Consider the following 26,639-nt stretch of genomic DNA (forward strand, 5'->3'; position numbering starts at 1 on the left):
CTAAGTCTAAGGTTTTTGATAAGCGAAGTATTTCGTAAGTAAGGAGCTCTCCAAAATATACATTTCTTCACTACTTTTAGAAGGAGCATGTATGGTTGCCAGCAAACCCTGGGGAAACAGATTGTTTCACCCTGTTTCTTCTGATCCTCGCAAATGACTTTGCCCTCTACTAAAAACAAGCCATCTACTTTCTCCTGCTACACTGAGTTCACAGTTTTTAGGAGGTTTTTATGACTGGGAAATGCATTCCCTGCTCCACTAAGGCTTCCACTACTACCCTGAGACTGCTTTGTTGCCAATGTCCACAGCAGCACCATTGCCACCACGTGGTGTCTTGTGAGTGGTTCCATTACTGATCAAATCCTAGCCAAGGGCTCACCTCAGTAAATCTGGAATGAAACCAGGATACCTGATAAGCTTCAAGGAGCTCTATCAGTCACTACTGCCACAACCATCACATCTAACTTCTGTGGCCATTAAATAGGTTAGAAAATCGGAAAAGTAATGGGAGAATTATAGGTACATAACTTTCCTTTGGGTTCTCCCAAAGCAGTTACTTTATAACTTGGACAAATTCCCCTGCAGGCAATTGGCCTGATACATTTGGGAGACTAAACTCAAATTGGTTACCAAGTTTTCTTGATTCTAATTCTTGTGTTTCTTGAATTAGTCCTACTTTTCTTTTCTATTCCCACTGTGCTACTCTGATATCTACTTTTAATACAGCTAAAGTTCCCTAAAAGCCATGTTTATCATGTCTCTTTTTTCCATTAGGAGCTTAGTTGTATACAACTGCTCATATAAAAAGTTAACACTTTCTGAATACTGTATAATTATTACTCGTTATTGATCTCATGATAAATTCCAAATTCCTAAGCACAGCATTCAAAAGGGCCTTCACGGGCTTCGCTGGTGGCGCACTGGTTAAGAATCCGCCTGCCAATGCAGGGGACATGGGTTCGAGCCCTGGTCCGGGAAGATCCCACATGCCGCGGAGCAAGTAAGCCCGTGTGCCACAACTACTGAGCCTGCACTCTAGAGCCCGTGAGCCACAACTACTGAAGCCTGCGTGCCAGAACTACTGAAGCCTGCACACCTAGAGCCTGTGCTCTGCAATAAGAGAAGCCACCGCAATGAGAAGCCCACGCACCACAACGAAGAGTAGCCCCCGCTCGCCGCAACTAGAGAAAGCCCGCGTGCAGCAACTAAGACCCAACTCAGCCCAAAATCAATCAATCAATCAAAAGGGCCTCCACACTCTGATCTTATCTCTTGTTTCTCCCCAAAACCACCACGTATGCCCTGTTTTCCAGTCACATGGGACAACTTTGTGTTTCCTGGGCATGATTTCACGCCTCCGTGCCTTTGCCTTGATTTACTGCCTCTCTTCTCTTTCCACCTGGAAAAAATTCTCATCTTTTAAGGTCCAGCTTGAATATCTCCTTCAGAAGTCCCCACCAACAATACATCTCCTGTCAGGAACAGATGACCCCTCAGTGCTTCATTTATACTGCTAGTGCATTAGTATACCGAAGTGGAATGTTCCTCCCAGATGGATGGAATCCTTCCTTAATCATTTTTGTATCCCTAACACCCAGCAGGCAGTAAGCATTTAGTAAATGTTTAATGCAGAAATGAATTAATGAATAAATATAGTTAATCAGTCTTTGATAAAGCACAGATACTAATGATACCAAATTAGGATTTATCTCCTATATATGTCTCCCCAGTTCTGTGTAAACAGACCTTGGGAAAAGATCCCACTTCAATCATTTTGCTTGTTGGAGCTACTCTAGATTTAAGTTAGCCCTGAAATCTGACTTTGGCTCTGTTTTGGGTAGATGCTTGATAAAAACAGGTTATAAAATGAATCTTGAACAAATAGACATATATCTCTGGGAACAAGATCAGAAATATAGAAAACAAGGAGGTAGTTTATTGAATCTCAAATATTATACAATATGCCTAAGGCAGATGGAATCAGAAACCGAACACTACAACTCTAAAACACAAGGGATAAAAAGGTGAAAGTCACGTTGACAGAGCCCCAAATCCACACTGAGAAAGGATCATAGTAATTGCAAACAGAGAAAAGGCCTCCTAGGGAATTCCCTGGCGGTCTAGTGGTTAGGACTCTGCACTTCCGCCGCAGGAGGCACAGGTTCGATCCCTGGCTGGGGAACTAAGATCCTGCAAGCTGTGCAGCACAGCCAAAAAAGAAAAAAAAAGAAAAGGACTCCAAAATCTTTTCATTAATTTAGTCACCATGGCAATCCTGCAGAAGTGGAGAATACAGGTGACAATTCAGGCACAGAACAGGCAGTGGTCTCAGAGGTTTCTTCCTGACTCCAGCAGGCTTCAGTCCTGGAGGGATTTGCTCTGTGTTGAAAACAGGCAGTAGAAGACAAGCCCTCTATCTATAGTCCTCATAGCAATGCCAAGACTCAGAAGTTTAGAACTGGATACTACCCAGTGTTGGCAAAGGTATAGGAAAATGGGAGCTACCAAGTACCACAGGGGCTAGAAGAGCACAGCTTGGTTCAGTCTTTCTAAAGGACAATTTAATAACATGTACCAAACAGAAAAATTCCAGTCCTAGGAATTTATACTAAGGAAGTCATTGGGGATGTGGGCAAATATTTAGTTATCAAGATAATACTACAGGGACTTCCCTAGTGGCGCAGTGGATAAGACTCTGCACTTCCAATGCAGGGGGCCTGGGTTCGATCCCTGGTCAGGGAACTAGATCCCACATGCATGCCACAAATAAGAGTTCGCACGCCACAACTAAGGAGCCCGTGTGCTGCAACTAAGGAGCCGGCAAGCTGCAACTAAGGAGCCCGCCTGCTGCAACTAAGACCCGGTGCAACCAAATAAATTTTTTTTAAGATAATAATACAGTGCTGTACATGATAGCAAACTGTGTCTCTTGCCCTGAAACCCTCATATTCAGCAATAGGTTGAATAAATCATGGTGTACACAAGGAAAGAATACTATATAGTAGTTAAAAATAAATTCATTGAAGAAAATTTAGTGACATAGTAAAAACAATGTAAGTATGTAGAGTACCATCTGAATGTTTTTTAAAGATAAGGTATACACACACACACACACACCCCTGTGTACAATAGGAATAAGAAAGAATATATACCAATAAGTTAATAGTAATGATTTTTATGCATAGAATTTAATTTTAAAAATAATTAATATGGGCTTCCCTCGTGGCACAGTGGTTGGGAGTCCGCCTGCCAGTGCGGGGGATACGGGCCCTGGTCCGGGAGGATCCCGCATGCCGTGGGGCGGCTGGGCCCGTGGGCCATGGCCGCTGGGCCTGCGCGTCCGGAGCCTGTGCTCCACAGCGGGAGGGGCCGCAGCAGTGAGAGGCCCGCATACCGCAAAAAAAAAAAAAAAAAAAAAAAAAATTAATACAAGTTCATGGTATAAAATTCAAGGCACAAAAGGATATTCAGAGAAAAGTAAGGCTTCCTCCTTCTCCTTCTCCCAATCATCTATTTCCCCACCTGAAGGCAACAACTATTACCTATCTTTTGTATATCATACCAGAGATAAAAGTTAACATTTACCAAACCAATCTCTCTCTTTTTTTTTTTTTTTTTTAAGTTTTGGTTGTGTTGGGTCTTACTTGGGGCATGCAGGATCTTTCATTGTGGCAAGTGGGCTCTCTAGCTGTGCTGCGCAAGCTCAGTAATAGCGGCGCACAGGCTTAGTTGCTCTGCAGCACATGGGATCTTAGTTCCCCAACAGGGATGGAACCCGTGCCCCTGCAGTGGAAGCACGGAGTCTTAACCACTGGACTGTCAGGCATGATTTTTATTTATCTGTATTTTCTAAGTTTTTTATGATGCACATATACAATATTATAAGACTATCGGTTTTTCTCAGTTTTATCTAATCTGGAATTTCAGGAAGTTCAGGAAAAAATGTCACTTTTTGCTAGCAGCTGAAGGTGTATTTAAGGTTTAGGTGAGAAAAAGAAGTCATGGCAGGATGATTCAAGGTGGTCCAGGTATCTCCATTTTAAGAATGTACATACTATAGTTCAGAGATGATAAGTAAATTGCCTAGAGTAACACAGCCAGGTACAGAACTCTCACCATTACCACCAGCAACCACTGTGTCAATATTCTAAAAAAATAAGTTGAGGGTCTTCCCTCGTGGTCCAGTGGTTAAGACTCTGCGCTCCCAATGCAGGGGGCCTGGGTTCGATCCCTGGTCACGGAACTAGATCCCACATGCTGCAACTAGAAAATCCCACATGGCACAACTAAAGACCTGGAGCAACGGAAGGAAGGAAGGGAGGAAGGAAGGAAGGAAGGGAGAAAAAAAAGCTGAATAAGCCTGAAGTTTTGAATGTGAGAACTTAGAAAATTTTGGTGCCACTCCTACAACATAAAAATTAGGAGACAGAGCCAGGTTCTGTGAGGAATATGATGTTAATTTTTAGATGCTGTGGTAGAGAATGCTTTTTCTAGGAGACTATTCTGCCTGGAGTACTGAAATATTCATGTTACCAAATGTTGTAGATATGACAAAGCTGTTACCCCCCTCACAAGTCACCAAAATATTGGATATTGACCACTAGGAGCAAGAAGTAACATTGTGTACTTTTTAAAGAAAAAAGATGACTTACAGGCACTGAAGAACAAATAACTATACGATTTAAAAAGAAAAAACAAAAAGAAGTATCCACCAAACAGTGAAAGGCTAGATAGTGTCTAACAGGAAGAGAACTCTGTAGGTGTCAATTTGGTACTGAGAAGAAACACACCCCTCTATTTGATACAGTAGTGCTTTCATATGTGTTTTTGCTATAGGGCAAATGGGTTTTGAAGGTTTCACTTATTCATTAAATTCAGTATTTAGTGTTCTGCAGTGAGCATGTTGGTACGTACATGTGTGTATGTGTGTGTATGAAGTAGGAGGTAATGTGTTCCATCTCGGTGCTTACAATCCAATTTGAGGAGACAAGGTCCCACACACAACTGTTATACCATTAATTCTAAGGGGTTATATAAGCAAATGTAAGAATGCGGGATGCATAGCACTGAGAACACCACACACACATCCCCATGTGCTTTTACCTGAGTGGTTAAGATATCGCTCTGAGAGGACAGCCCCAAACAGTCTTCAGAGAGGCTTGTTTCACTCTCATACTCGGATGCTGCTTCACCTTAAATGATAATAAAAATAGATTAAGATGTAAAAACAGACAGCCAATACTCCAACTTGCAGTACCTGTTTCTTCTCATTGACAGGACAAACTTCACTTTCATGTCACACAAAATGATTACACTCTTTGTTTAGGGACACCAGATTCCCTCTTAGGAATCGTAAGGATGAAAACCAGAAGCAAGTCCACCAATAATTAGGGCATTAAATCTCATTCAAATAGAAAAGATGTTCTAGCTGAGTAAAGGACTTTTGAGGAAAAGCACCTTGGGAGGAACATGTTTAAAGTTTAAGAAGCAGTTACTTTCATTGTACTTGGAAACTCGTAAAATGTGCTCCCCCAAAGGCATAAACATTTAGTTCATTTCTATAAAATAGACGGGGGCAAACACAAAAACCTGGTTCCAATACCTAAGTCTGAATCCACACTCTGCTCTTCTTGGTGATTATCCTCTTCCCAGCCAGTTTCCCTTTCGTCATCATCTGAAACCAATTCCTTGTCACTCAGAACTTCCTGGTTTTCAGACTGATGCCCCACTTGTTTGGAAAGAGGATCAAACATCAAGAAAGGATCCTGGGTGTTTGTATTAGCGGTCAAGTCTTCCACTGCACTGCACCGTGAAGAAAATAAGCTATCAGAACATCTCGCTTCCTCATGAAGGTGATGTTCCTGGGATGCCTTTGCCGATGTTATGTGGTCACTACAGTCATTTAAACTATTCTTCAATGATATTAGGTTCTCCTCTGTTTCCTTAGATAGACCCTCTGTGGCAACAGCATTATGTCTGGTAGATGGAGACAGTGTATTGGTTACTTTACCAAATAAGTGTTGGAAACAAGGAAGCTCTTCATCCTCACTAGACACATTCTCTTCTGAGGACTCAGCCCCTCTTTCGTGACCCTGAACCAAAGATGTATGATGGGCTAAAGGGCCAGGGCTCCTTCTGAATTCTCCTTTTTGGACACTTTTGCTAAAAACAGCAGATCTTTCCTCAATGTCACTTTCAGCAAAGTTGCTTTCCTTTATTTTGTCATCATTTAACAACTCATCAGGTGTCTCAGAACAAACCTGAGAAGCATGGCTTCTTCCCATAGGTTGTTCTAGGTTATCTGGATTTAGACATGGGGAGAAATCTTCATTAACACCCTGAAGTGTGCCTTCATTTTCTCCTTGCCTTTTTATTTCAGGAAGTTGACAGTTACTTACAGGAAGACTTTGCTTATAGACTTCGGGTTGCATAAGACCTAATCTGAGCGAAGCACTTAATTTAGGTCCTCTGTTTCTATCTAGTTTTGCTTGAATGTTTTCACCACTGGAACCTACTTCATTAATACTAGAGCCTACTTCATTAGTACTGGAACCTACTTCATTAATACTGCTTGAGCTGACTTCTTTAAAAGTGCTTTCTCGACTGTTATTTTGGCTAATTGTGCGCACTGTACTTTGAACGATGCTCTCGTTTTCCATTGCTCTTTCAGGTGACATTACAGGTTCCTCAAACTTTTCCTCTGACAGGTTTTTCTTACATATAGTTTTAACAGATGACCTGATGGGAGAAAGTGATGGTATAAGATATGGGTTGTGTGAAATCCCATGTTTATTTGCAATAATGAGCTCAGTTTTGTTGCCTCTGAACTGTGATGACTGACAAAGCCTAGTTACTCTTTCTGGGCTACGTTTGGCATGATCGCTCAGCTTCTTATCTTTTTGACCAGCGACAGGGAAGTCCACAGTTGTATTAATTGCCCGCACATGCTTGATTTTAGACTCACTCTTTCCCTGATTTTCTTCTTTTTGTCTGCATTCAAGAGGGACTCTTGGGCTTTGTTCCCTTAAGGACCCAGAGTGGGCACAGACTGATGCACATTCCTTTTCTGGATTTGAAAACAGAGCAAACGTCTGACGCTTTGAAACCTTGAACATATTCTGCAAATACTGTGTATCAAGTTCACTCTCTTCCATTTCTATGCTCGCCTTCTGAATGTGGTTAACGTCATGTCCCAGTGGATCCTGAAAGTCCTCTGTGTCGTTTCTAATATCTTTAGAACAACCAGGGATAAGTTCCTTGGGGCTTTCAATTGCTGCACACAGACTCACATGTTGATTTGGTGCTGTCTTTGCCTTCCCTAGGGTGTCAGCTTCCAGTAATGAGATACTATCCTGAGTGCCATAATCAGTATCAGGTACCAAGGAAATACTGGTACTCTCTACAGCTCTTTCAATTTGCAAACCTTTTCCTCTACTTAATGTCAGACCTTTGGGGTCTTTGGTATTATTTGACACTTGAATTGTTCCTAGGCTCTCCTCTCTTTGAAGGCTAGGATTAACAAACTCTTGAAGTTTATTAGAACCAGAACAGTGAGTAAAAAAAACAGGTATGTTTGTTAAATTTAGTTCTGGGTAAGTGTCACTGGCAAGTCTCTTAGTTATTTGTTTGTGTGGCTTGTCACTCTTCTTGGCTCCAGTTGTAGGTTCTTTATCTCCCATGAATTGAAGCTTTTTGCCGTGCCTGACTGGCATTTGGCTGGAATGTTTTTTCTTCATCTCTTCACTGCTAGAACAACTATCAATTTGTAGTTCAGTATGATTAGGTGGGCTTGGGTTTCTACTGACTGCTAGTTCAAGTGCATGAATGTTCCTGGTAGAGGACTTCCTCCTCAGCCTATTTTTAGGTGCTTTTGAACTATGGATATTCAATTCTAGTTCCATATTGCTTATACTGCTGCTTATAGGTTCAGCCTTAGTTCTGAAAGCAGATTCTTTTTCCAATGATTCTGTTAGGTTAGCGTTTTTCTCTTTCTGAACATAACCACCTTTCATTTCAGTCTCATGACCATTACTAGTAATATTTATCCCATGACCATTCTGCTCTGTTTGGTCAGTTCCCTCAATTATTTTTTCAGGAGTCTTTGGAAGAACTGCCAAATCGACTTTCTTGATAAAATCCTCAGGATGAAGGCCTGATGTACTTCTCCTTTTACGCCTTAGTTTTTTTGTGAGGGGGCGCTCTTGTGTTATCTGAGGTTCTACAGTAGATGCTCCTATAATTAGATCTTCAGCTATGCGGCTCAAGTTAGGGAGGCTTGTCTTCCTCTGATAGGTTTTCCCAAATATTTTATCTTCAATATTACTCTCTACTGGTTTGGAGTGGACTCTTTCATGTATTAAAGCACCATGAGGATCACTGGTCATTAAGTCTATTTTCTCTGAAGAACCCAAATATCCATCAACTTCCTTTGGAACTTCCACTGCACGAGCTACTTCAGTGTTTGATTCAAATGCCCCATCACGTGAGTCGTAAGAAGTTAGCATTTCGTCACTTCTGGAAAACCATTCATTAACTCTCTGTATGCTGCTATTCAGTGTTATCCAAGGAAACTCTTGGGAATCTCTAGGACTGTCAGAGGAGGCAGGTTTCTGCTTATTCAGTTCTTTTCTCCCATATAGGGGATCAGCATTCAGAACTACCTTTTTCTCTGTACTGGGAGTCTGCCTATCATTACATGTGTCCTTACTTTCAGCCCATCTGCTCTGATGGCTCTTTCCTAAGACAAGCTGTTTGCTTTTATTACAGAATTCAGCCTTTTCTACATTCATTCTGTCTTTAGTGAGTAATAAACTGCTGTTTTCATGCTGTAATGAGCTGGCATGAGTATCTGTGCCACATGGCTCCACATGCAAGTTTGAAACAAAAATACCCTGATACTTTTCTGGATGCTTCTCAGTTTCATGCTTCTCAGTGGTGGTCAAATCTTTATTACTGAATTGATGATGTTCAGCCTTTGTTATGTCCTTCTCAGAAAACTCACAAGCAGCTGGAAAAAAAAAACAAGGTGCTTAAAAACTGAATTATTATGAAAAAAATAGGTACTTAATACAACTTGGTTGAGGGGGAATGAAGGAACTGGCTATTCTTAGAGAAACCTCAACTATCAAGTGTACTGAAGACGTAGCTCATACTCTTCTGCTCAATTCCTATGTATCTAGACTCTCATTATTTCCACTCAAAATAATTAGAGTTTTAATTTCAGAATTCTCCCTACTCATAAACCATACCTCCTATTTTGCTAAACTCTAACAGTGAATTAAAAGCACAGTTTGAGACTCACAGACATGGAGAACAGACATGTGGTTGCTAAGGGGGAGGGAAGGTGGGGGAGAGATGAAGGGGGAGTTTGGGGTTAGCAGATGCAAACTAGTATATATAGAATGGATAAATAATACGATCCTACTGTATAGCACAGGGAACTATATTCAATATCCTGTGATAAACCATAATGGAAAATAATATTACAAAACATGTATATATGTGTAAAACTGAATCACTTTGCTGTACAGCAGAAAACACAATATTGTAAATCAACTCTACTTCAATCAAAAAAAAAAAGCACAGTTTGGGCATCAGACATATAGTGCTTCTGTTCTATCTTCAGACTCATACTCCCTCTATCTAAATACCAGTATGCAAAGTATGAAATAAAAACACAGCAGTTAAAAGTAAAGGCAGGGCTTCCCTGGTGGCGCAGTGGTTGAGGGTCCGCCTGCCGACGCAGGGGACATGGGTTCATGCCCCGGTCTGGGAAGATCCCACATGCCGTGGAGCGGCTGGGCCCGTGAGCCATGGCCGCTGAGCCTGCGCGTCCGGAGCCTGTGCTCCGCAACAGGAGAGGCCACAACAGTGAGAGGCCCGCGTACCGCAAAAAAGAAAAAAAAAAAAAAAAAAAGTAAAGGCAACAACCAATTACATAGGGTACTATTATAACCATATCAGTCTAGTGTCATTGTCAGGCTGTACCATGACATCTGAGAAAGAACGATATTCTAACTCTGCCAAGAAATGTTGTGAATTATAAACGTCCCAAATGGTTCTTCAGAATAATCTAATTACAGCACCGCATCTACCTATTCTTTCTTTAGTGCCCGTTAAGTTGGAAGACTTGCCATTACCCTTTTTTGCACGATTCAAACTGGCTTCAGCCTTGGCTCCTTGAGGGGTGATTTCTAACAATTCATGGTCTCCTACACTATAGGGAAAAGACAGAAGCCTTAGTGAGAAACAGTGGTTTATATGCACAAATAGCTGTCACATGATCAAGTATTTTAGCTCCTCTAGGTAGGGTTGCAATAAGGGTTATCAATTTGATTCACTTTTTGAAATCTGTGCTTTAGTAACTTCTAGTCAAAATGAAACGGTCAAAGACTGAGAACATACAGTCACAAAAATCACAGCAGTAATATAGAACATTGCTTTATGGACATACAAATGAGAACTAAAATTTAAATGATGGACAAATAATAGCTAAAAGACAGTAAAGAGAAAACCAACAAAACTTAAAATATATCTTAATGAGAATACAAGTACAAAGTTATCTAAACAAAGGGAGCACTGGGATGGAACAAACATTCCAATAGAATGCAAAAGCACACCACTTTGCAGCACTGCCTTCTGTGCTTCTTTCCAGGCTAAAAATCATTTTCTCCCAATTGAGAGATCAGGAAAAAGTAATTTGCAAACAAAATCTGATTGGCAATGACACCATCACAGATCTTAGGGTCAAGCAATAATTCCTAATGAAAGCAATTTGACAACCCAGTTGGGGGCTGCTTGTAGATTATGGTTTAATTTATGTAGACAAAGTTTGAGTTACAGATGGAATTAAGGAACAGAGGAAGGAAAGAACTGAAAACTGAGTACTCTAATGTTTTCAACAGCCACAATTATCACTGAGTCAACACTATCATACACGACGAACTAAGCTAGGGCACAACCATCTGCTGGAAGCAAGTCTGTGCATAGTTCTACTGTTACTTTAAACTCTTTCAAACTCTTTACTAAGAAACCAACCAGCGAAGCAAAAAGGATATTTTCTGGACTTCCCTGGTGGTGCAATGGTTAAGAATCCGCCTGCCGAAGACCTAAATAGACATTTCTCCAAAGAAGATATACAAACTGCCAACAAACACATGAAAGAATGCTCAACATCATTAATCATTAGAGAAATGAAAATCAAAACTACAATGAGGTATCATCTCACACCAGTCAGAATGGCCATCATCAAAAAATCTACAAACAATAAATGCTGGAGAGAGTGTGGAGAAAAGGGAACACTTGTGCACTGCTGGTGGAAATGTGAATTGGTACAGCCACTATGGAGAACAGTATGGAGGTTCCTTAAAAAACTACAAATAGAACTACCATATGACCCAGCAATCCCACTACTGGGCATATACCCTGAGAAAACCATAATTCAAAAAGAGTCATGTACCAAAATGTTCATTGCAGCTCTATTTACAATAGCCCAGAGATGGAAACAACCTAAGTATCCATCATCGGATGAATGGATAAAGAAGATGTGGCACATATATACAATGGAATATTACTCAGCCATAAAAAGAAACAAAATTGAGCTATTTGTAACAAGGTGGATAGACCTAGAGTCTGTCATACAGAGTGAAGTAAGTCAGAAAGAGAAAGACAAATACTATATGCTAACACATACATATGGAATTTAAGAAAAAAAAATGTCATGAAGAACCTAGGGGTAAGACAGGAATAAAGACACAGACATACTAGAGAATGGACTTGAGGATATGGAGAGAGGGAAGGGTAAGCTGTGACAAAGCGAGAGAGAGGCATGGACATATATACACTACCAAACGTAAGGTAGATAGCTAGTGGGAAGCAGCTGCATAGCACAGGGAGATCAGCTCGGTGTTTTGTGACTGCCTGGAGGGGTGGGATAGGGAGGGTGGGAGGGAGGGAGACGCAAGAGGAAAAAGATATGGGAACATATGTATATGTATAACTGATTCACTTTGTTATAAAGCAGAAACTAACACACCATTGTAAAGCAATTATACCCCAATAAAGATGTTAAAAAAAAAGAATCCGCCTGCCAATGCAGGGGACACGGGTTCAAGCCCTGGTCCAGGAAGATCCCACATGCCACTGAGCAGCTAAGCCCGTGTGCCACAACTGTTGAGCCTGTGCTCTAGAGCCCGCGAGCCACAACTACTGAACCTGTATGCCACAACTACTGAAGCCTGCGCACCTAGAGCCCGTGCTCTGCAACAAGAGAAGCCACCGCCATGAGAAGCCCGCGCACTGCACTGAAGAGTAGCCCCCGCTCGCAGCAACTAGAGAAAGTCCGTGCGCAGCAACAAAGAACCAATGCAACCAAAAACAAACAAATAAATAAATATTTTAAAAAAGGATATTTTCTCAGCTATAAAATGAGGAGATTAAAGTAGATGGTCTTTAAGGTCTATTCCAATGCCATGATTCTAACCTAAAGAAATATCAATCCTTAATATTAACTAGATACAAAAATGCCAGCTTCATAGAAAAAGGCTCTCTTTGACTCACCTGAAATAACTGGCCTTATTAACTGTATCTTCAGAAGAATCAGATCCTAAAAGAATTCCCCAAATACCCCCAAATAACAAATCAATAAAAGTATTTTTATTGAAAGGCTTAAACTCAAAAAATACACTTGTTGCAAAACATATCTTCAAGAAATATTTACTGAGCACCCACTACATGGCAGACACAATGATACATGTCAGGCAATACAGAGAAGTGGTCATAAGCACAGGTTTGAATCATGACCCTTTCACTTACTAGCTTTACAACCTTGGCAAAATTTCTTAACCTCTCTGTGCCTTAATTCCCTCATCTGTAAAATAAGTATAATAGTAGTAATCATCTCAGGTTTGTCATGCATCTTAAATGAGTTACACAAGTAAAACACACCAGTGCGTGCACTACAGTAGGTGCTCCTAAATATTCTCTATTATAATTATTTTGATTATTTTTATGAGGCAATACCTGTTGTCTAGGAACTTATGATCTTAAAAGGGGAAAAGACACAAGAAATTTTGAAAGAATATGACACGTGCTATGTCAAACATTAGTGCTTGGGAGCTCAAAGGAGGGCCGTTCTTTCCAATTATAAATATACTCTAAACGATAAGACATAGAGAGACCTGCTTGAACTGAGCTCAGCTGTTCTTAAGTCTTTCTAGTCTAGTACAAGTTATCTTAGATCCCTCCAAATGCTGTAGCCCACTCATCACATTCTTTCTTAGCCCTACTCTCCATATTTCCAAAGTATATTTACACATACTTATAACCAGACACCCTTTCTTTTGCTCTCTTTACAAAGGAAGGTTCTTCAAGGTGAGACCTGCATCTTTTACATTATTTATAACACATCATAAGGCTAGTAAAATTATTTTATTTTCACTTCCCAGAGCTCCCTGCCACTGTATAAATTGTGACCACGGTTTTTGGTAAAACTCCTAGACAAGGAATCCAGCAACTATTATTCTAAACTTACAAAATCTGAGACTCTTACCCAATTCAATGTAGACGGACTTATTCTGAGGTTGTATCTGCTGCTTTGTCCTCAGAGATCTCACAATTCCAAGGTTAGAGAGCTGGACACTAAGACTGGTTTCCTGCTAAGCAGTAAAGAATGATCAACAAATTGTTGGCCAGTTCTGTGCTTTTTTTTTCTTAACAGAAACTCAAAGCCATGGACAAAACAAATAGACCATTATCAATTAGCTAACATTTATGACACCTCAGAAAAAACATTTCGCAGACTACACACCAGAATGTATGAGTTTTGTGTGCTTTGAATACTTTTCCCCTCTCTCTGTTGTTCTAAATTTTTCTAAAATAAATATGTATTATCTGTGTAATATTTTTAAAGATAAGGAAAGCATTTTTTTTCTTTTTGATTTTGTTTTTGTCTTTCTTTCTTTTTTATTTATTTATTTAGTTTTGGCTGCATTGGGTCTTCGTTGCTGTGCTCGGGCTTTCTCTAGTTGCGGTGCGCGGGGGCTACATGGGCTACTCTTCGTTGCGTGTGCAGGCTTCTCATTGTGGCGGCTTCTCCTGTTGTGGAGCATGGGCTCTAGGCGCGGGGGCTTCAGTAGTTGTGGCATGTGGGCTCAGTAGTTGTGGCTCTCAGGCTCTGGAGAGCAGACTCAGTAGTTGTGGTGCACCGGCTTAGTTACTCCGCGGCATGTGGGATCTTCCCGGACCAGAGCTCAAACCCGTGTCCCCTGCATTGGCAGGCGGGTTCTTAACCACCGCACCACCAGGGAAGCCCCAAAGTAAATTTTTAAAAAGGATAAATGAAAATAAAGAAAACCCAGCAATGGGCTTCCCTGGTGGCGCAGTGGTTGAGAGTCTGCCTGCCGATGCAGGGGACACGGGTTTGTGCCCCGGTCCGGGAAGATCCCACATGCCGTGGAGCGGCTGGGCCCGTGAGACATGGCCGCTGAGCCTGCGCGTCCGGAGCCTGTGCTCCGCAACGCGTGAGGCCACCACAGTGAGAGGCCCGTGTACTGCAAAAAAAAAAAAAAAGAAAACCCAGCAAGCCTAAGAATATTCAGTACAGGAGAGAATATTTAGAAACGGGACCTTACTCTGTTGAAGCTTTCCTTCTTCTTTTTAAGCCCTTCAACATCTACCGAAAAGTGAATGCTGGTACTATGAGAACTTTTTTTTTTTAATTAATTAATTTATTTATTTTTGGCTGCATTGGGTCTTTGCTGCACGTGGGCTTTCTCTAGTTGTAGTGAGCGGGGGCCACTCTTCGCTGTGGTGCCCTGGCTCCTCATTGCGGTGGCTCCTCCTGTTGCGAAGCACAGGCTCTAGGTTAGCGGGCTCTAGAGAGCAGGCTCAGTAGTTGTGGCTCACTGGCTTAGTTGCTCCACAGCATGTGGGATCTTCCCAGACCCGGGCTCGAACCCATGTCCCCTGCATTGACAGGCAAACTCATACCCACTGCGCCAGAGAACTATCATTTTTAAGATCTTCATTATTCATTCACATATGAGTAACAACAGCGCAAATCTCTGCATTTTCTTTGACAATTACACTTTTAACTTGAAGCAATTTTCAAATGTTAAAAACCGATTTTTTTTTTCCAGGCAACTTTTCAGAGGAAATAAAACAGAAGATATGTCCTTGTCCCTGGAGAACTGCCATAAGATGGTTATTTTAAAAACTAGCAAGCTGACCATCAGTGTCCTTGTGTCTATCTTAGACAGATATGAAGAAAAATACGTTCATCAGAATGAACAAAGCACTAAAACCGGGGACCTTCTCTCGTCTCCTCTAACTCTTGTTTGGCCCCTTAATTTACCATCTTCCCTTGTTTACTGACTTTTTATGTAAATCCATAAGCATCTAGCACACTCACCAACTCACAGTGCTCAATAAAGAGATGTTATCAGAATACACAAAAATGGCCTTACCAAGGTAGGATTTTCAGGTTCACTCTGTTGAAGTTTTTTGGCCCGGTTTCGGTAGCCCATACTTTGAATGATAGAAACTTCCTCCTTTAGATGCTCAGAAGAGTTACTTTCCTTTTTTGAAAAGTTATAACTGTTTGCAACTGTGAATTACAAAGGAAAACATTATTTTTGCAGTTAGAAAAAAATATTAATTGTAAGCAAAGAACCAAGAGAAAGCCTGTGTATGCTCTTTGTTGTAAAATATTAAAACAATGCATGAGGGCTCCCCCGGTGGCGCGGTGGTTGAGAGTCCGCCTGCCGATGCAGGGGACACGGGTTCGTGCCCTGGTCCGGGAGGATCCCACATGCCACGGAGTGGCTGGGCCCGTGAGCCATGGCCGCTGAGCCTGCGCGTCCGAAGCCTGTGCTCCGTAACGGGAGAGGCCACAACAGTGAGAGGCCCGTGTACCGCAAAAAAACAAAAAAACAAAAACAATGCACTAAAGGTTGCCTATACTTTTTTAAAAAATGAACTTCAGAAGTTCTACTCCTAGGAAACGAACACATAGACCAAAGTTATTTCTACTCCTTTTTTTCCTACCTTAATACTAACAAATTTGCCTATTAATACCATATTTCACTGAAACTAAAATACCAGTGATATAAAATGCACCATTATTTTCTGTACCACTAAGAAAGAAAACACTAAATTAAACAATGACACACCATTAATGGTAAACTGCTCCCAATTCTGGAGATGTGCAAATAAAAAACGTGCATATTAGGATGGATAAAATAAGGTGTGAGACCAGTGGGAATGATTTAAAAAATAGATTACAGGGGCTTCCCTGGTGGCGCAGTGGTTGAGAGTCCGCCTGCTAATGCAGGGGACACGGGTTCGTGCCCTGGTCCGGGAAGATCCCACATGCCGCGGAGTGGCTGGGCCCGTGAGCCATGGCCGCTGAGCCTGCGCGTCCGGAGCCTATGCTCCGCAATGGGAGAGGCCACAACAGTGAGAGGCCCACGAACCGGAGGGAAAAAAAAAAAAAAAAAGATTACAGATAAAGAGCTAAAGTTAACCTAGACCAAAAGGTCTTACCACCTATTCAAATAAAATAATTCCACCAACTTCCATTTTAATAGATGGCCACTTGAGCATTGGCCCCTGGGGTTATGCAACACTTACTCTGCAATCCTGTGTCAAGCTCAAAAGCATGAATGATCTTCAATAGCTCTTCAACAAGCTGACTAAATCTTGTACTTTCTTGTAGGCTTCTGAAAGTAAATTGTTTGAAAGACACACTTAGCAAAAGATTACCAACTTTTTAAGGACACTAAAATAAGGAAAGACATGTGAACAAATAAAAAAAGAAGTAGCAACAGTTAAAAAAAAAACTATATGGAAAGAACAGAGCTATTAGTGACATTACACTAATCAAAACATCACTGACAGCAGAATAAACCACATAGTATATTGATTGTTTTTATAATTATTTTTGGCCATTCAAACTTACCAAAAGCCTATAATTATCTAAAATAATAGTACTTTGAATCCACAGTAGATATAAATCCACTGCATAGAGAACTTATTATTCTTAACATCTGAATCCCATCCACCCAAAGTGCCACTTCTAGCTCTCAGGGATTTCTGCCAAATGATGATTACATTATTTCAAAATCACAGATAGATAACAATGTCCAAAGAGAGATTTTGGTTTAGGACAGTTGTAGGACAATATAATTTATTTATTCATTTACATATCTGAGTGACTACTATGTGTCAAACATTGGAAAAACAGTGTTGACTGAGACAAAGCCAGTGCCCTAATAGAACTTACATCCTGGCCAGAGGGACACACAATGTATAAATGCATTGCATATGTGTTTGTGTAAATAAGTAGAAATATACGCAAGGAAGAAAAATAAAAGCAGGATCAGGACAATGGGGGCAGGGTGGTACAGTCCTATATTAGATAAGACTGCAAGTTCTTGCATCATATAGAAGGATTAGAAAAAGGCAATGAATTGCTAGTACCTGTATAAGGCAGATGTACTGTAAAATTTTCAGAAAAATGACTTTAGAAATAATTTACCCTGTCAGCTAAACACCCTTTTTTATATATTTTTCTACTGATGAGTGGTTTGATAGGAATACCAGCTATGTTATTAAGGAATTTCTACTTTTTCCTGTTGTTGTCACTTCCAACCTCCCAACTACCCAAATTATATACCTTTTGGTTATATGATTCTTACACAGAGGACACTGTGAAGGCCCTTTCTTCTGGTTGAGAAGTTTCAGCATACAAAATCTATACATTTTAAAGAATAAAAAGAACAACTCAAGTTACATTTTTTTTTTTGCAGAGAGAATATTCAAAAAGCAAGTAGCCATGAAAAGATAGTCTCACAACTGCCCTTAAGAGCCATTTTAAAGGTAATGGCAGGTGAATTACAACCAATGGCCTTCTTTAATTGTTTTTAGATGCTGTAAAATCAGAAAACAAACTATATAAGCAAAGATCTATGAAAACTGAACTTACATGCATATGGCTTACTATTATGATCAAATAAAACTTATTAAAAGTTAATATGGCATATTTAATGATATACTCATAATTATTTCATGCTGCATAATCAGACATAAATGGTAAGTGGTTCAAGTAAAATGACTATAATTAGTTTAAAAACTCAGCACCTCAATACAAAAGTTACAGTAATCGAGACAGCATGACACTAGCATAAGGATAAACATATACATAAATGGAATAGAATGAGAGTACAAACATACATCTATGCTATTGTTGATTTTCAACAATAGCACCAAGACAATTAAATGGAAAAGGAATAATCTTATCAACAAATAGTGCTGGGACAGCTAGATATCCACATGCAAAAAAATGAAGATAGACTCCTACCTCACACAATACAGAAAAATTAACTCAAAATGGATCACAGAACTAAATGTAAGAACTAAAACTATAATGTCTGTGACCATGGGTTAAGCTATGATTTCATAAATAAATAAATGGCAAAAACACAAGCAACCAAAGAAAAAATGGGTACACTAGACTACATCAAACTTAAAAACTTTGGTGCTACAAATAATACTATGAAGAAAGTGAAGGGACAATCCACAGAATGAGAGAAAATATCTGCTAATCATATATCTGATAAGGGACTTGTATCCAGAATATATGAAGAACTCTTAAAATTCAATAAGAAAGAAATAACCCAATTAAAAAATGGGCAAAGGATATGAAGAACTATATTTTCCAAAGGAGATATACAAATGGTCAATAAGCACAGGAAAAGATGCTCGATATCATTTGTCATTAGGAAAAAGGAAATCAAAGCCACAATGAGATGCCACTTCATGCCCACTATGATGGCCCTAATTAAAAAGACAGATAATAAAAAAAAAAAAAAGACAGATAATAATAAGTATTGGCGAAGATGTGGAGCAACTGAAATCCTCATTCATTGCTGGTGGAAATATAAAACAACACAGTCACTTCGGAAAACTGTTCGGCAGTTCCTCAGGATGTTAAACAAAGAGTTACCATAAGACTCTGCAATTCTACTCCTAGGTTTCTTTCCAGGAGAAATGAAAACATAAGTCCACATAAAACTTGTACACAGGACTTCCCTGGTGGCACAGTGGTTGAGAATCTGCCTGCTGATACAGGGGACACGGGTTTGAGCCCTGGTCCAGGAAGATCCCACATGCCACAGAGCAACTAACCCCGTGCGCCACAACTACTGAGCCCACATGCCACAACTACTGAAGCCCGGGCGCCTAGAGCCCATGCTCCGCAACGAGAAGCCACCGCAATGAGAAGCCCATGCGCCGCAACGAAGAGTAGCCACCCCCCCGCTCACCACAACTAGAGAAAGCCCACGCACAGCAACGAAGACCCAACGCAGCCATAAATAAATACATAAAATAAAATAAAATGAAATAAAATAAAAAACAAAACAAAACCCCTCAAGGCTGGAAGAAAACATGCTCCTTTTTATATTCACAATGCCCAACAGAGTATCTGGCATAACCACACTGCTCACTAGACATCTAAGGAATGAAGGAGGCTCATTCAGGGTTTTAGAATGGCTTTGGATAAAGAACAATTTTGTTGTTTGTCTCAGACGCTGAATATGGCTAAGAAGACTTGAAGATCATATGCAACATGTTCAGAGTCAGCTTCCTTTTTTTTTTAATAAATATTTTAACATTTATTTATTTAGGCTGCGCCGGGTCTTAGCTGCAGCATGCGGGCTTCTTAGCTGCAGCATGTGGGCTTCTTAGCTGCAGCATGCTGACTCTTAGTTGTGGCATGCGGACCCTTAGTTCTGGAATGCATGAGGGATTCTAGTTCCTCAACCAGGGATCGAACCCGGGCCCCCTGCATTGGAAGCACGGAGTTTTACCCACTGAACCACCAGGGAAGTCCTGAGTCAGCTTCCTTAAGAAAGGAAAATACTGCTCCCATTGGCTGGTGGTGTCCATGAAAATCAACATTCCCTTAGGAAGAAGACAAAAGAAGACTCAAAAGAGAGGTAGAATGGAAAAAAGGGAAGAGGGCAGAAATAGCTGTGGTGATGATTATTAAAAGCAGTGATTCACACTGATACAACCAATATTTACTACATGTCCAGTATTGTTCTAGATGCAAGAAATTCAGTGGAAAAGGAAAACAAAATCCCTGCTATCATAAAGGACATAATATTATGGCAAGGGAGGTGACTGGGGAAGGGAGTAGAGAAGATACCGACATTGAAGAGAGCCAGGAAAGAAGATTTAGGGAGCTGAAAAGGCAGTGGGAATGGTGAGCCAGCAGACACTCAGAGAGCACTTTTTACTGGCCAGGTCCTTTAACATGCATTGTTCTCTCTGTCTACACAACCCTGAAGTATTACCTTCATTTTACAGTAGAGACTTGTCCCAGATCATACAGTAATCAAGTAACTAGTAAAGGTGATATTGGATCTAGAATTGAACTGTAGCAAAGCCCATGGTTTTTCCACCAGAGAAAGTAAATGTAGGTAGGTTTGGTCAAGGAGACCCAGGGGTCCTTCTTCACTTATATAGTTGCTTGAACTACCACATTGCACTTGACAACAATTCTATAGTTTAGGGGACAGGGGTATCAAAAAGCTACCTGCTCTGTATATAAAGCCCATTTAAACATTTATTTATTTATTTGGTGGTGCTGGGTCTTAGTTGTGGCATGGGGGATCTTCGTTGCCATGTGCGGGACCTCTGTTGCGGCATGTGGTATCTTTAGTTGCAGCATGCGGGAGGCATGAGGGATCTAGTTCCCTGACCAGGGATCGAACCTGGGCCCCCTGCATTGGGAGCACAGAGTCCTAACCACTGGACCCAGAGAAGTCCCATAAAGTCCATAAAGAGCCACAAAATAGAGGCTACCACTCCTTGAGAAGATGCAAATACTACCTGCACTCTACCATAATGGCTCTAGGAGGCATCAACGCATCACACTGGCAAATGGTACAATTCAACAATTCAGAGTAGAGGTAGCGATTAGGTAATTCCCTAAACATAGTACTGCAGAATACAGCAGCTAAGATATTGCGTGATAAGCCAAGCTATAGATGTTGCAGCCTGTACAATAATTACATAAGTAACACAGGAGAACCAGATACGTAGAAATCAACCAAGATATTATGAGTTCCAATCTTTCTTTATGCTAGAAAAAGAACAGACTCATAAAGGTTATTAAATTAACTAAACTCAAAAGAGAAAATGAACTTGTACATGACTTGAAAAGATTGAGCTAAGGAAAATATTGACAGATCAACAGAACAGTGGCATGTTTTTCAGGGCTCAGAAGAATGTATTAAACTCTGTTTTAGAGCCCTGGGTAATCTATGTGATGCACTAATTAAATGAAAACACATATACAAGTTCTACATAAGGTTCTTAGTGAAAAGGTCTAAGAAAAGTTTTGGGATTCTTGGGTTTCTAAAGCCCAATGGTTAAGGAAAGGCATTTTTAAAGAAAATGCAGTATGCTTTCTAAAGGGCAGCTTCAGCTTTTTAAGAAAACGCTGATGGAGAATAGTAAAATCACAGTGCCACAAACCATCTTGGGGGACTTTTCAGAGTACTCATTTTTGAGCACATCTACACCCTGCACAGTTTAACAAGTTATGGAAACTCATCTAATTTTGAGTTGCTTGTCCAAGTCTATCCTGGCAGGAAGCAATGAATTAATAGTTCTAACTATAGGCAAAATAAAGGCAAGCTGACTTTTGGCTACCTTCAGTTATACTGGGTGCCCTGGCTTACTATCAACAGAGCTAAGATAATAGACAAATACGGTATCTTGTTAAAGGAAATAAAGACCCTGAGAGCTCCACAGCTTAGCATCTCAGCATCCACTTATGTTGCTGGTCCCAACAAACCTTGTCAGTTTGTATAAATAAGGTTCTGTTTTCTTTTCTTTTAAATTTTATTTATTTTTGGCTGTGTTGGGTCTTTGTTGCTGTGTGCAGGCTTTCTCTAGTTGTGGCAAGCGGGGGTTACTCTTCGTTGCAGTGCATGGGCTTCTCATTGTGGTGGCTTCTCTTGTTGCGGAGCACGGGCTCTAGGCGTGCAGGCTTCAGTAATTGTGGCACATGGGCTCAGTAGTCGTGGCGCATGGGCTTACTTGCTCCATGGCATGTGTGATCTTCCCAGACCAGGGCTCAAACCCGTGTGCCCTGCATTGGCAGGCCGATTCTTAACCACTGCGCCACCAGAGAAGTCCTAAGGCTCTGTTTTTTTTTTTTGTTTGTTTGTTTTTTTGCGGTATGCGGGCCTCTCACTATTGTGGCCTCTCCCGTTGCGGAGCACAGACTCTGGACATACAGGCTCAGCGGCCATGGCTCACGGGTCTAGCCACTCCGCGGCATGTGGGATCTTCCCGGACCGGGGCACGAACTCGTGTCCCCTGCATCGGCAGGCGGACTCTCAACCACTGCGCCACCAGGGAAGCCCCAAGGCTCTGTTTTTTTAATCACACCTCTGGTTTGTACTTTAGTTCCAACAATTAAGAAGTTATCTTTTTTCTTTTTTTAAATTTTTATTGGAGTAGAGTTGATTTACAGTGTTGTGTTAGTTTCAGGTGTACAGTAAAGTGAATCAGTTATACATATACATATATCCACTCTTTTTTAGATTCTTTACCCATATAGGCCATTACAGAGTATTGAGTAGAGTTCCCTGTGCTATACAGTAGGTCCTTATTAGTTATCTATTTTATATATAGTAGTGTGTATATGTCAAGCCCAATCTTCCAATTTATCCCTCCCCGACCAAGAAGCTATCTTGAGCTCTTCATCTGGAAGATTCTGCCTAGTTTCCTTGCCCAGTATCCCAGTCCCCTGAGTCAAGGCTCTTGTCTCCTAGGGATGAGAATCTTACCACTAACCCTCAGCCTCCTATGGCTGGGTCCCTGCTACTTTTCTTCCCTTATAACTACCACCCTGAACTTCTCATTTCTGCTGCTAGACTCCTGAGAGACTATGTTCAATCTACTTGCTAGATTATCCATCTCTTGCCTATTTCTGGACCTCTGACATACCGACCTACTACTAGATTACAGAATTCCCTGGTGTCATGATCTAATGTATCCAGCCGTGAAATGTCCCCAACACTGATTCACCACTTATCTGGATCTCCTCAGTTAAATGACCCCAAGACTTGCCTTATTTGGTCTATCTGGTCTTTAAACCTCAGCCTTCCTTGGTCTAGTCCCTCTTAGTATCCTCCATATAAGTGTATAGAAAGGCTATCATTCCAGAGCACTGCTTCTCAAACTTTAATGTGCATAAGAATCTCCTGGGGATCCTGTTAAAATGCAGATTCTGATTCAGCAGGTTTGGGGTAGGGCTGAGATTCTAGGAAGTTCCCATGTGATGTGGTTGCTACAGACCCATGAGTCCCACTTTGAGTAGTTAGTTTCTACAGCTGCCACATGTGGCTACTGAGCACTTGAAACATGGCTAGTCTGAGCTAAAATGTACTGTAAGTATGGAAAAACACAAGCTTTCAGAGACTTACTACAAAAAAAGAATGTCAAGGGCTTCCCTGGCGGCGCAGTGGTTGAGAGTCTGCCTGCCAATGCAGGGGACACGGGTTCGTGGCCCGGTCCGGGAAGATCCCACATGCCGCGGAGCGGCTGGGCCCGTGAGCCATGGCCGCTGAGCCTGCGCGTCCTGTGCTCCGCAACGGGAGAGGCCACAACAGTGAGAGGCCCGCGTACAGCAAAAAAAAAAAAAAAAAAAAAAAAAAAAAAAAAGAACGTCAAATATCTCATTAATATTTTTATATTATATTTTGAAATGATAAAATTTTAGCCATGATTGGATTAAAAATATATAACTATATTAATCTCACCTTTAAAAAAACCTTTTGGTAAGTAATGTGGCTACTAGAAAATTTAGGTTAGATTTATATGGCTCAGATTATATCTCTTTGGACAATGTGCTCTAGATCTTTCAAAAAGTATTACACATTTCATCTGTTGTTCAGAAACTGCAAGCTAATGCATGAACGGCCTAAGTAATATTTTCTAAACTGGTACCATTGTACTTTTTGTATATCTCATGAAAGATTTCAGAACTACAGGCTTACTCCAGTCAATAAAGCTGCGTTATTGTTAGCAATGAGAGTCCACCTTGAGAAAATACAATTAATGCTTGGGGGTATTTTTCTGAACTTTCTTATCATATAGATCAAGGTGTTATTCAGACTATAAAGGTATTACAGAAGATATTTCATGAAAAAGTTGATCTATCACACAGGCACTATACTAAACTTTTAATTTGAACTTATCACTTAAAATATGGCTGGCTAGGGCTTCCCTGGTGGCGCAGTGGTTGAGAGTCCGCCTGCCGATGCGGGGGACACGGGTTCGTGCCCTGGTCCGGGAGGATCCCACATGCCGCGGAGTGGCTGGGTCCGTGAGCCATGGCTGCTGAGCCTGTGCGTCCGGAGCCTGTGCTCCGCAACGGGAGAGGCCACAACAGTGAGAGGCCCGCGTACCGCAAAAAAAAAAAAAAAAATATATATATATATATATGGCTGGCTATTCTGCTTTTCCTATCCTCCATGTTAGGAATTGCAAGCCTTTTTCACTCTCCTCCAGTTGCCAACTTTAACCTTCTCAATCTCAACAGATGTCTTTACCTCCAACTTCACTGAATAACAACTATTTCTCTTTCTAGCATCCATTTTCTAGTTCCAATCCCTCTGCCTCCTCTTGGATCTTTCTCTCTTGCAAATATCATCTCCCCTCTGAGGGCTCCTTCCTTCTGTAATACAACTTCTCTCTATATATGAAAAGTTAGTTTCTTTTTCCTGAATATATTCTTTCTTCTCTTCATACCTTTGCTCATATTATTTCCTCTGCCTGTAAAACTGCCTTCTTCCACAAGCTCTCAAAGTAATGAATGTTCATAATTTAATCTCTTCTTTACACACTATAATACCATATATTCATTATTCAAGGTGACAGGAAAGCATACAGTACATTTCAGAAAGATTCTTGTCAAGAAACAGTGAAAGTCCCAGCATTTAAAAGGTTAGTCTTCAGCTATCTGTAACCTTTTAAATAGGGGGACTTTAAAATTTTGTTTTATAAAGGTATTGGTCTACAAAGAAAATGGCCCTATACCACAGACAGTTTGAGAAGCTTCCCTCTAGAGGCCACAAAACTAAAAATTCTTGAAGGAGAGATAAAGCCGTGCTGCCATGACACCTGACCAGGAAGAAGGGCCTGAAGAATGAGAAGGAAATTGTTGGGAACAGATCTAGGCCAGTGGGGTGACCTGGAAAAGGGGTGAGAGACAGTGGAAATGGGCTCTGGATCCTTGTTGGGACAGATAAATAGCAAAAAGGTAAAATTCAGAGGAAGGAAGGGGCCGGCCAGCTGGCAGACTTGTGCTCAAAGGATATCCCTCCAAAGGGAACAGGTTTCCTCCAGCTTCAGCCAGCCCTCATTATCCTTAATGCAGAAGCTTTCCATGTTTTTTAGGTTACAGAAACGTTCCAAGCTGATGAAAATTATGAACTGTCTTCCCAGAAAACTGCACAGGCCCATAGTTTTTAATACAATTGAACTTAAAATTCAATATAATTCTAGGAAATTCATGAAAACCATTCATGAATCCCAAGTTACAAACTCTTGAATCTAAAAATTCCTTAGAGGATACATAAGAAATTGATAATTGTGGTTTTTTTCTGGGGAGGGAAGGGGGAGGCAGGGGTTTGAGGTAGGAGGGAAAAATATTTTGCATCATATATGCTAGTAAACTCATTACCATTGACATGGCTTACCTTTTCAATTAAAAAAGAAAAAAATGCTTAAAAAGAAATAAGTTGGCATTCAGGGCAAGCCTCAGTCATAGCGTAACATCAAGGAAAGGAGAAAACCCCCTGTTCCACAAAATTATCTACCAAACTTTTTCTGAAATTCTTCCATCAAGAAACATATCCATTTCAAAGGGCAAAATCCTTAAAAATGTAAATATAACTTGAATCATTGGTATGAATGAATTTCAGCCTAAATATAAACTGATATCAGGTCCTTTCCTATTTTCACAAGGATTATGAAGCAGGTAAACACTGAACCTTAGAGGGCAGAGAGCAGAAGGACATGCAGAAATGAACAGAAAGGAGAAACTGGGACAGTTGAAACACAATTTGCTTATTTCGTAACTGCTTGCAATCTGCTTTCACCCATGGACACAAAAAACAAACAGCTGTTCAAAGTGATTTCATATCCCACTAGATAAATATGCCAATATTTTACCACAAACTATGGCTACAAAAACTTACGATTCTTTTTCACATAATTGAAGAAGCTAAAGCTTTAATAAAGCTAGGTGTTTCCTGTGTTATGAAGGATAAGCACAAAAGCTAATAATGGAGCCACATAAAACATTCAAACTTACTTGCAAAATATGTGATCACACTTTGTGGAAACAGGCTCTTTGATCAACTCCAGACTAGAAGGGTAGGGGAAAAAAAAAGAAAATAAAAGAAATGAGGTTCAATAATTCATTTAAAAGTAAATGAATAAATGAATTCTTAATAAAGAAGTTCAACTTTAAGCTGCTATAACTAAGTCAAAGTAAGGCTTTAAGTTCATTCAATAAATATTTATTAAATGTCTGCTGTACTAGGAACCAAAAA

The 26,639-nt window shown here is 40.6% G+C and overlaps 1 protein-coding gene across 35 annotated transcripts in view; it reads right to left on the reverse strand.

Moving 5' to 3' along the window:
• Window positions 1–26,639, reverse strand: part of BRCA1 (BRCA1 DNA repair associated) — a 63,142-nt gene that overhangs the window by 28,949 nt on the left and 7,554 nt on the right. For 8 of the 35 annotated variants that reach the window (XM_060136003.1, XM_060136002.1, XM_060136027.1 and 5 more), the window contains exons 2-10: window positions 26,399–26,452; window positions 17,675–17,752; window positions 16,630–16,718; window positions 15,465–15,604; window positions 13,550–13,655; window positions 12,559–12,604; window positions 10,140–10,216; window positions 5,603–9,007; window positions 5,104–5,192 (exon numbers count right to left, since the gene is read on the reverse strand). In XM_060136003.1, coding sequence (XP_059991986.1) covers window positions 5,104–5,192; window positions 5,603–9,007; window positions 10,140–10,216; window positions 12,559–12,604; window positions 13,550–13,655; window positions 15,465–15,604; window positions 16,630–16,718; window positions 17,675–17,752; window positions 26,399–26,452 — 4,084 coding nt within the window. The remainder of the gene's footprint in view (window positions 1–5,103; window positions 5,193–5,602; window positions 9,008–10,139; window positions 10,217–12,558; window positions 12,605–13,549; window positions 13,656–15,464; window positions 15,605–16,629; window positions 16,719–17,674; window positions 17,753–26,398; window positions 26,453–26,639) is intronic. The other 27 variants (XM_060136019.1, XM_060136018.1, XM_060136025.1 and 24 more) reach the window with 8 other exon arrangements.

This window comes from Lagenorhynchus albirostris, chromosome 20 (genome assembly GCF_949774975.1).
Source record: "Lagenorhynchus albirostris chromosome 20, mLagAlb1.1, whole genome shotgun sequence".
Taxonomy (NCBI): domain Eukaryota; kingdom Metazoa; phylum Chordata; class Mammalia; order Artiodactyla; family Delphinidae; genus Lagenorhynchus; species Lagenorhynchus albirostris.